Source organism: Chiloscyllium punctatum, chromosome 39, assembly GCF_047496795.1.
Source record: "Chiloscyllium punctatum isolate Juve2018m chromosome 39, sChiPun1.3, whole genome shotgun sequence".
NCBI lineage: Eukaryota > Metazoa > Chordata > Chondrichthyes > Orectolobiformes > Hemiscylliidae > Chiloscyllium > Chiloscyllium punctatum.
In genome coordinates, this window is record NC_092777.1 from 66,325,829 (window position 1) to 66,335,817 (window position 9,989).

The 9,989-nt window shown below is 43.7% G+C and overlaps 1 protein-coding gene across 2 annotated transcripts in view; it reads right to left on the bottom strand.

Moving 5' to 3' along the window:
* mbtd1 (mbt domain containing 1) overlaps positions 1-9,639 on the bottom strand; it is a 77,953-nt gene extending 68,314 nt beyond the window's left edge. For both annotated transcript variants that reach the window (XM_072558980.1, XM_072558979.1), the window contains exon 1: positions 9,484-9,639. In XM_072558980.1, the coding sequence (XP_072415081.1) occupies positions 9,484-9,504 (21 nt within the window). In that variant the 5' untranslated portion in view covers positions 9,505-9,639. The remainder of the gene's footprint in view (positions 1-9,483) is intronic.
* Between the last annotated feature and the right edge of the window lie 350 nt (positions 9,640-9,989).

Below are 9,989 nucleotides of genomic sequence, written 5' to 3' on the forward strand. Positions count from 1 at the left end.
AAGAACTTCAGGTTCCTTCAGCTCTATCATTAATCTCTGAGCTGTCAGACACTGTGGAAACACAGCAGCAACATAGCAGCATTTCAGTGAAAAAAAATCACACAAAAGCAATTATTTGCCCCAAAAATGTCCACATACTAAATGTCTAATACAGGCATTGAAAACTTTGGATTCATCAGATAATACGTTAGTGAGCACCTGATAAAGAAACCTCCCTTCCACTCAGTTCCAGAATTCACTACAAAACCAGAAGCGAGAAACCATCTCGCTGAATTTTCTTCTAAAAAGATAGGCCGCTGCAACACAAGGGATAACCTGTTCAGTGGCACAAAATAACTGGACAATATTAGCAAGACTACACAGTCTGAACAGTCAGCAGAAGAACCAGGGCATGCACAAAATGCTCACTAAGAGTCACTCTTTGTCTCCAACTTGTTCACTGCCTGTGCACAGTAATAATCTTCAATCCAGGTTTACAGTACTCAAAACATCACTTGGCCATCAAGCTATTGATCAGGAGATGCAAAGATACAGAAATTGATATAACTCCACTATAGCTAATTAGCCTTGGCCACAAATTTCTCCTAACATTTAACAAATTTTAAACTAACTCTAAGGGAGGAGAAATCATATCACATATATCCTTAAAATATTGATTTACAAAAGTAAATATGGCACTTTGTCTATTTTATTAAAAGACAGTAGATTGTGGGCCATTACATTTCTTCCTCAATTCTCAGGGTCACCTATTTTCAAGCTCTGAAATTTTGAAGAACTATATTTGACAGGATAGTATGAAGTATGAAATGAGGCCACTAGTCTTTCATGAAAACATCAGTGAGTGGCCTGTTCCCAGGATCCAAGAACGCTAACCTGCAGCAAACTTGCTGAAAAAATGACATGTCGCCCTCAAACCTCAGCAGATCTGGCAACAACTTGTACTTCAATTTGTAGTTACTGTGATAGAGGAAAATGTCCCTAGGCACTTCCGATGCATATTACAGAAGCAAAGACATGGAGGTATTCGATCAGATTACTGGAGAATGCCTTAAAGGAGGACAGTGAAGGAAACAGAGTGCAAATTCCAGAGATTAGAGATCAGGCAAAAGCAAAGCTACCAATGGTGAAGCGATTAAAACTGGGGATGTTCAGAACCTAGAATTACACAGGCACAGATATTCCACATGGTTGTGGGGTTGAAGGAGATTAGAGATTAGGAGGGGTCAGGCTATGGAAGCATTTGAAAACAATGAGAATTTTAAATCAAGACATGTAGTTCAGTTAGCACAGAGACGGTAGGCAAACAAGACAGCAGAGTTTTGGATGGACCTTTAATTTAGATGAGAGAGACCATCTTCCATTATTGCTCATCTTTTGCCCATTCCAAATTTCCTTGAACTGATTCAAACAGATTAGAGGGGCATAGGGCAGTCAAGAGTCACTGGTAGACCACAGCAGATAAGGTCAGAAAATTTCCTTTCCTGAAGCACAGTGAACCAGATTGCTTAATCAACAATTCTACATTTTCTTAGCTTGACTTTTCACCTAACATCCATGGTGGTATTCAAACCCATGTCCACATAGCCTTAGCCTGCGATTGCAAATTACCAGCACAATGAGAATATGACTACTCCACCACCTAACTCTTGGAAAACTCAAGGTCACAGGAATAAACACGATTGAAGGTGTAGCAGATGACCTGTGACAAGTGAAGTTACGAACGAGAAAGCAAACGGTCTTAGTAATGGCAGAGATGCATGGTAGGAAGCTCATTGCGGTCTTTGTCATGTTTGACTCTGCAAAGAGTCTGGTTTATTCTCAAAGTTGCCAGGAAAAGAGTTGAAGTTGGCAGTGCACAGAGGAACCAAACAACAGTTTTTGCCCAATATTTATCTTTTGCTCAGCCAGAACTGGATATGAGATAAGGATCCCCAGAAAGAAGTGGGGTTCATCAGAGTGCATGCAAAAACTTAACAAGGAGCAACACGTAAATGAGACTATAGGACAGTGGTGGTGGTTGGGGGTGTGGGGGCAGGGGTTCACTGATACCATATTGATGGTCACAGAAAATGATACCAAAGGAGTAAGAGAAGCCATCATCAGTTCCCCTGCACTGCCAGAGCACCAGTCCTCCACCCTCAGAGAGTCAAGAATGATGCTTTTGGATGGGTGGATGGGTGCTGTCGGTGGGTAATGGGGGTTTAGCATGCTCCAGGTGGGCTAAGGAGGGCAAAAAAAAAGTTGTGTTTCTTTGCCACAGTCATAAGTTGTCATTTTTAACTGTGAGAAATGTTTTTTTTATATGGTGGGAGGAACAGAATCCTAAGTGAAGGTATTTGAACTCTCAATTTCAGTAAAGACAGAAACCGCTTTAGAAAACACTTTACAAGACCTGAGAGTGAGGGAGGTTAGAGGTGGGATGATGTTTACAGATAAAGATGGGGTCAATAATTGTGTGTTATTGAGAGGGGTGGAGCTAGCAAATTTAAAGGGAAGAGGGACAAACACCTGAGGATATCACCAAAAGACCAAGGTGGGTGGTCAGCAGTTTAGACAACAAAAGGTCATCGACCTGAAACATTAACTTTTCACAGGGGCTGTTTTCCCTGGAGCGTCTGAGGCTAAGGGGTGACCTTAGAGGTTTACAAAATTATGAGGGGCATGGATAGGATAAATAGACAAAGTCTTTTCCCTGGGATCGGGGAGTCCAGAACTAGAGGGCATAGGTTTAGGGTGAGAGAGGAAAGATATATGAGACCTAAGGGGCAACGTGTTCACGCAGAGGGTGGTACGTGTATGGAATGAGCTACCAGAGGATGTGGTGGAGGCTGGTACAATTGCAACATTTAAAAGGCATCTGGATGGGTATATGAATAGGAAGGGTTTGGAGGGATATGGGCCGGGTGCTGGCAGGTGGGACTAGATTGGGTTGGGATATCTGGTCAGCATGGACGGGTTGGACTGGAGGGTCTTTTTCCATGCTGTACATCTCTATGACTCTAAGTGTTGTCTGCCTTGCTGAGTACTTGCAGCAGCTTCTTCCATTAATTTCCCTCAACTTTCCCCAGGAAAGGCCAGATCACATGGTGGAAGTGATTTAAAGATATACACCAACAGCACTGCCAGAGCCACAGCCTCCAGCTCAGTCACAAAGTCAAACAGTAGCTTTTATTTGAAGCTGAGAAGCCTGTGGTGAAGGACATCACAAAGGCTTTCACAACGAGTTCAAGCTAACCACTATCAGCTTACTGAACATGACTCAAGGTTTTTTAAAAATGTGCATTTGTGAAAAAGGAGGAAGAGAGACAATTGTCCAATGGCATTTAACTTGTTTTTAAATTCAATTATGGGTCAAGGGCATTGCTAGATAGACCAGCATTCATTACCCATCCCTGATTGCCCAGAGGTCAGTCAAGAGTCAAAGTGAGTTTGGTGTTACATGTAGGCCAGACCAGGTAAAAATGGCAGTTTCCCTACCTGAAGGACATCAGTGAACCAGATGGGATTTTCCAACAATTGACAATGGTTTCATGCTCATCATTAGGCTCGTAATTCCAGATTCTTTTTTCCCCCAAATTGAATTCAAATTCCACCATCTTCCATGGCAGGATTTGAACCGGAGTTCCCAGAAAATTATCTGGGTTTCCAGATTAAACATTCAGTTCACTGGGCCATCACCTCCCCATAGAACATAACAGTACAGCACAGACTTGGATATGGCCCATATTTCACTTTTCTCTGCCTATTCATTCTTAGGATGTAGAGAACACAAAACTGCACACATTGCTCATCCCTGGAGTAGTGGTCAGCCACCTCAGAATTGCCAAAGTCATTGTGCTAATCCTGCTCCCACAATTTTAAAAACTCAGGGACTGATTCAGAATACTCTGATATGTCAAAGTCAGGATGGTGTGCAATTCAGACATGAGAAAACTGTCATGAATTTGCAGCACTTTACTTGGTTAAAATTTGAGTTTGCAAGGCTGAATTGTAGGTCAATAGAATTGTTGACCTGTCTCTGTCCTGTAAACTCAAGGCAAATGAAATGCAGCCACTCTGTGCTAATGCTGGAGGACATTCTGCTCAAAGTCTTGGAGACCAATCGAGCAGATTACTGTCCCTAAACAGAGCTCCCAAGCAAGTCTTAAGGAGTCCAGCACACTCCTGACCACAGCATGGTACACAGTGGATTGAGGAAAAAAAAAACATCATTTATATCTGTCATTACTCTGTATTGTTGTGAAGATTGAACTGGTTTAGTTTCTGGTTACCATTGACCTCCAGAAGTTATTCCTAGGTTCCTAAGATAACATGTACCTATAGACAATTATAACCACATTTGGGAATACACCAAACATGATCTATAACTCAAAAAAAGTGCTGCACAGAAAAGAAGATTCAGAATCATCCTCGGAGGCTGAAGTATTGCCCACAGCTGAGACTCAAATGCAAATTTGATCCATAGTCATTGTCAAAGTGTAGGAATAGGTCCATATTTCCAATAGAACTCTATGTCGTAACATCCTGCTTCTATTTACTTCACTCCTTTCATGATCTCAGAATGCGATTGCAAGCATGACAAGTTACATAAACAGCTTTTATTATTATTATAAGCAACAACAAAAGTTTAGGTTTTACTAAACAAACTGTTTAAGGAGCACTTTTTGCGAGTGTTCAATAACTTTGTCCCACTGAGCCAGGCAAAGAATGGTAAGGTGAAGGAGCCTTGCATGACAAGAGTAGAGGAGCTTCGCATCAAGGGAAAGAAGAAAGCTTACTTAAGCTTGAGGCGGCAAGGATCTGCCACAGTTTTAAAGGATTACAGGGTAGCTAAGAAACAACCCAAAAATGGACTGAGGAGAGCTAGGAGGAAGTATGGAAAAACCTTGGCGGGTATAATTAGGCAAAACCCAAAAACATTGTAAGCGTACGTGAGGAATACGAAAATGACCACAAAGAGGGGATGCCGATCAGGAATAGTGGAGGGAACTTGTACCTGGAGTTTGAAGAGGTAGGGAGGGCCTAATTGAGATTTTTGCTTCAGTATTCACGATAGAGAGACCTTGTTGATTTGTGAGAACACTATGGACCAGGTTAATAGGCTTAAACAGATTGATACTATGGAAGTGGATGTACTGAAAATTCTGGGAAGCATCAAGATAGATATGTCCCCAGGGCTGGAACAAATATACCCAAGGTTACTACAGAAAGCGAGGAATGAGATTGCTGCACCTCTGGCGATGATCTTTGCATCCTCACTCTCCACAGGAGTAGTACTGGATGATTGTAGGGAGGCAAATGTTGTTCCTCTGTTCAAGAAAAGGAAAATTCCTGGGAATTATAGACCTTACTTCCATGGTAAGCAAGGTACTGGAAAGGATCCCGAGAGATAGGGTTCACGTCTATTTGGAAAAACAGTTTGATTAAAGATAGCCAGCGCGGCTGAGGGGGGGCAGGTCATGCCTCACAAGCATTACTGAGTTATTTGGAGGATGTGAGAAGACAAATTGATGAGAGTCAAGCAATGCATGTGGTGTATATGAATTTCAGTAAAATATTTGATAAGGCGCTCCACTGTAGGCTCATTCAGGAAGTTAGGAGGTTTGGGAAATTTGGCTGTCTGGATACAGAATTGGCTGGCCGAAAGGAGACAGTGAGTGGTAGTGGATGGAAAGTACTCTGCCTGGAGGTCGGTGACCAGTGGTGTCCCGCAGGGATCTGTTCTCGGGCCGTAGCTCTTTGTAGTTTTTATAAATGACTTGCAGGAAGAAGTGGAAGGATGGGTTCGTAAGTTTGCAATTGACAGAAAGGTCGGTGGTGTTGTAGATAGTGTCAAGGACTGTTGCAGGCTACCACAAGACATTGATAGGATGCAAAGCTCGGCTGAGAAGTGGCACATGATACCTGGATAAACGCAAAGAGATTCATTTTGGAAGGTCGAATTTGAATGCTGAATACAGGTTTAAAGACAGGATTCTTGGCAGTGCAGAGGAACAGCAGGATCTTGGGATCCATGTACACAGATCCCTCAAAAGTCGGCATCCAAGTTGATAGGATTGTTAAGAAGGCGTATGGTGTTTTGTTTTTCATTAACGAGGGATTGAGCTGAAGAGCCGTGAGATTTTGCTGTAGCTCTAAAACCCTACTTAAACCACATTTGGAATATTGTGTCCACTTCTGGTCACCTCATTATAGGAAGGATGTAGATGCTTTCGAGACGGTGCAGAGGAGATTTACCAGAATGCTGCCTGGACTGGAGGGCTTGTCTTATGAAGAGAGTTGGGACTTTTCACATTGGGGAGAAGGAGGAAGAGAGGTGACTTGATAGAGGTGTACAAGGTGATGAGAGGCAGAGATAGAATAGGTAGCCAGAGACTTTTCCGCAGGGCAGAAATAGCTGTCACGAGGGGTCGCAATTTTAAGATGATTGGAGGAAGGTATAGGGGAGATGTCAGAGGTAGGTTCTTTACACAGAATGTGGTGGTTGCGTGGAATGCACTGCCAGCAGTGGGAGTAGTCAGAAACAGAAGGAACTTTTAAGCAACTGCGGGACAAGCACATGGATGGCAGTAAATTGAGGGGGGTGTAGGTTAGTTTGACCTTAGATTAAGATAAGTGCTCGGCACAACATCATAGGCTGAATGGCCTGGACTGTGATGCACTGTTCTATGTTCTAACATAATTTGGTTCGTTGGTCTCAAGGTATGATTCGCACTTGGTAACAGTTTGTACAATGATGTGTGAAAGGTTCCAAGTTCAATTCTGGATGAATCCCCAATTACTGTCAATTGCTGCATAAGCTGTTGGGTGTGATTTTGGGCAGGTTGAGTGAGTAGGCAAACGTTTGGCAAGTCCAATGAAACATGGATAAGTAGGAGGTTATCCACTTTTGTCGCAAACAAAAAAAAAGAAGGCAGATTACCTGAATGGCAATAGATTTGAAAAGGGAGGTGCAACGAGACTGGAGTGCCTTCATACACCGGTTGCTGAAAGCTAGCATGCAGGTGCAGCTGTTGGTGAAGGTGGGAAAAGGTATGTTGACCTTTATAGCGAGATGGTTAGAGTACAGAAGTAGGAATGTCTTGCTGGAATTGTACAGAGCCTTGGTGAGACTAGACATGGAATATTATGTGCAGTTCTTGTCTCTGTACCTTAGGATGGATGGATGTTCTGGCCATGGTGAGTGTTCAGCAAAGTTTTACCTGGTATGGCAGGATTGATGAATGAACAGAGACTGAATCAGTTAGGACTACATTCACTGGAGATTAGAAGAATGAGGGGACACCTCAGGGATCTATAAAAATTAACTGAACTAGGCAGGGTAAACACAAGATGCTTTCAATAACCAGTGAGTCCAGAATCAAGGATCACAGTCTAAGGATCTGAGGTAGGCCATTAAAACTGCGCTGAGGAGAAATTTCTTCACTCAGAGTGATGAGCACATGTTTTCAATAAGATGTCAGACATAGTTCTTAGGCTAAAAAAAAATCAAAAGATATAGGGAAAAAGCAGGAACAAGGTATAGTTGGATGACCTGCCACAATCACATTGAATGGCAGAGAAGGCTTGAAGAAGCAAATGGTCGACCCCTACATCCATTTTTTAACTTTGTCTGCGACAAGACAACTCAAGGTATGCAAATTTGATCAAGAATGATGCAGCACAAAAAAGGACACCCTTCAATCATCATGCCTGTTCCAAACTTCAGAAGAGCTAAAATGTACCACTCCCTGTTCTTCCCCATGATCCAGCAAATGCACCTCCTTGGAATATTTGTTGTACTTTCAAACATTACTTTAAAATCTGCTTCCACCTTTCAGTCAACACATTCTAAATACATTAAGCTCAGAATAAATTAGCAAATGACAAAAAAAAGGAAAGTTTTATAATCTGAGTGAGATAAACTGAAGAGAGCAGGGGTAGGTGGGGTGCACAGACAAGTGATGGATGGAATATGCTGCAGGGAAGTGCAAAGCAGCAATATAAAAGGGTATGTTTTCAATACAGGAACAATGAGCTGAGGAACTGAAGACTATGTGTGTGTAAACCAATGAAGGTAATGGCAACTTGAGCAAGTGGTGAACAAAGCATTCTGGATTATAGGACTTAGAAACAGGGGCACATAATACAAAAAGTTATGATAAACCTGTAGAAATATTGATTTAACCTGAACTGATGTAATCAATTCTAGACCACATTTTAGGTGTGCGTACAGTCATTAGAAAGTTTTGTGAAGATATGGAGCTCAGCAAGCAAACCTACATCCAAAAGCCGTTAGAAAGGCTAAAGAAAAAATTTACATAATTATTACAAGAGAAAGAGCTTAAGTTATATAGCTAGTTTGGAGAAATGAGGCCTGTTGCTCTGGAAAAGTAAAAGTTTATAGAGAAGAAGATTTGATGCAAGTTTTAACATTGTTCGTAATCTACTAAAACAAGGACAAGAGTAATCCATTCCCATTTGTGAAAGGACTAAACAGCAGAGGACAGCAACTTGTAATGTTGGGCAAAAGAAACAACAATGACATGAGAAAAAGCATTTTGAAGCAGCAAGTGGTTAGGATCTCTCGTGCACTGTGTTGTGGTTGAGTCAGTCTCAACAGAGATCTTCAAAAGGCTTACAGCAAAATAAATCTGCACGAGGGAACAGCGGCTCATGGGCATATAGTTACTTTTCCAAAAAAACTGATGCAGAAGATAGACTGAATAATGACAGCAGAGAAATAAACCTCAGATAAAATCAGCCCCTACTATCAACAGAATTAAGTTACCCTCACTTGCACTACAAAAGTCATTCATAGTTTTCAACACCATAAAATCTCCCTTGACCCATCCCTACTCAATCATAGATAGGATTCCAATTATATGTCTGCAACTCAAAGTATGAGAAAGCAGTGACCAGTCAGGTTGTACCAGACTGAAAGAACAACAAACATAGGGGAACAAAGAGGGACCCGTTGAGTGGAGAAAGAATGACCCAGGCGGGTAAAGGAGAAGAAAAACACAAAGGTTGGGAAGAGGGGTGAGAGAAGAATGGGGAGAGACTGGTGCTGGTGGGGGTGAGGGACACAGAGAGAGGGGGAGCAATAAGCAGGGGCGGGGCGGGGTAGGGCAGGGGGAATCACACTGACTGGGCTGGAGGAGAGTGGGTGGGGAGCCCGCAGCAACCTCTGACACCTTCTCCCCCCCCCCCCCCCAGCTGGAGGCCAGCCTCCCGGTCGCTATAGAGACGGCACAGCGCCTGAGTGACAATCAGCCGAAGCCTCAAGGAGTGAAGACCCAGAAGCTGCACCACCACAAGGGGCCTGGCTCTTTCCCGGCTGGGCGGAGTGCAGGCTGCAGCCCCCCCCCGCTACCGCAGTTGCCTGCCCCTCAGCCGAATCCCTGGAAAGCCTGAGGCCTGGGTAACCCTCACAACAAAGAAGCCTGGGCCTCTGCCTCCCTCCCGCCTGGCCTAGCGACCCAAAGCTAGCGCCGCACTCACCAGATCGCGAGTGTTTTCCATCAGGACCCCGCTCTCCTACCGCCTCCTCCGGCTCCCCGCCGCCCGCTCCCACTCCCGGTCCGGGTCCCGCTGCCTCTGGTTTTTCTTCAAAGCTCCGCTGCGGAATATCAACAAAATTAGCATATCGGCCGGCTGACTGCGCCTGCGCACCGCCTGCCCCGCCCCCTCCTCCTCAGTCACGTGGTGCCTGGGCCTTTAACTGGGAGAGGTCGCGCGCATGTGCAGATTGGAGCTGCTGTGTCAATTTTAGCCTGAGGTTTCCAATCCTCATCTGCGTGCACTCTTTTCATTGCCAATCCCCAAGGTCCACACTGATCATGTAAACATATCACAGGCAACTTCTCAAACTTTAACGACACATGCGCACCTGTTAGTGGGAGCAGCAGGTGAGGTCCCAGTAACAAGCTGTCTGAACACCAGGTAACCTCGCCCTGAGATCTTTTTATGCTCTCTCTCTCTCGTCAAGAAGACAGAGTGAGAAATCA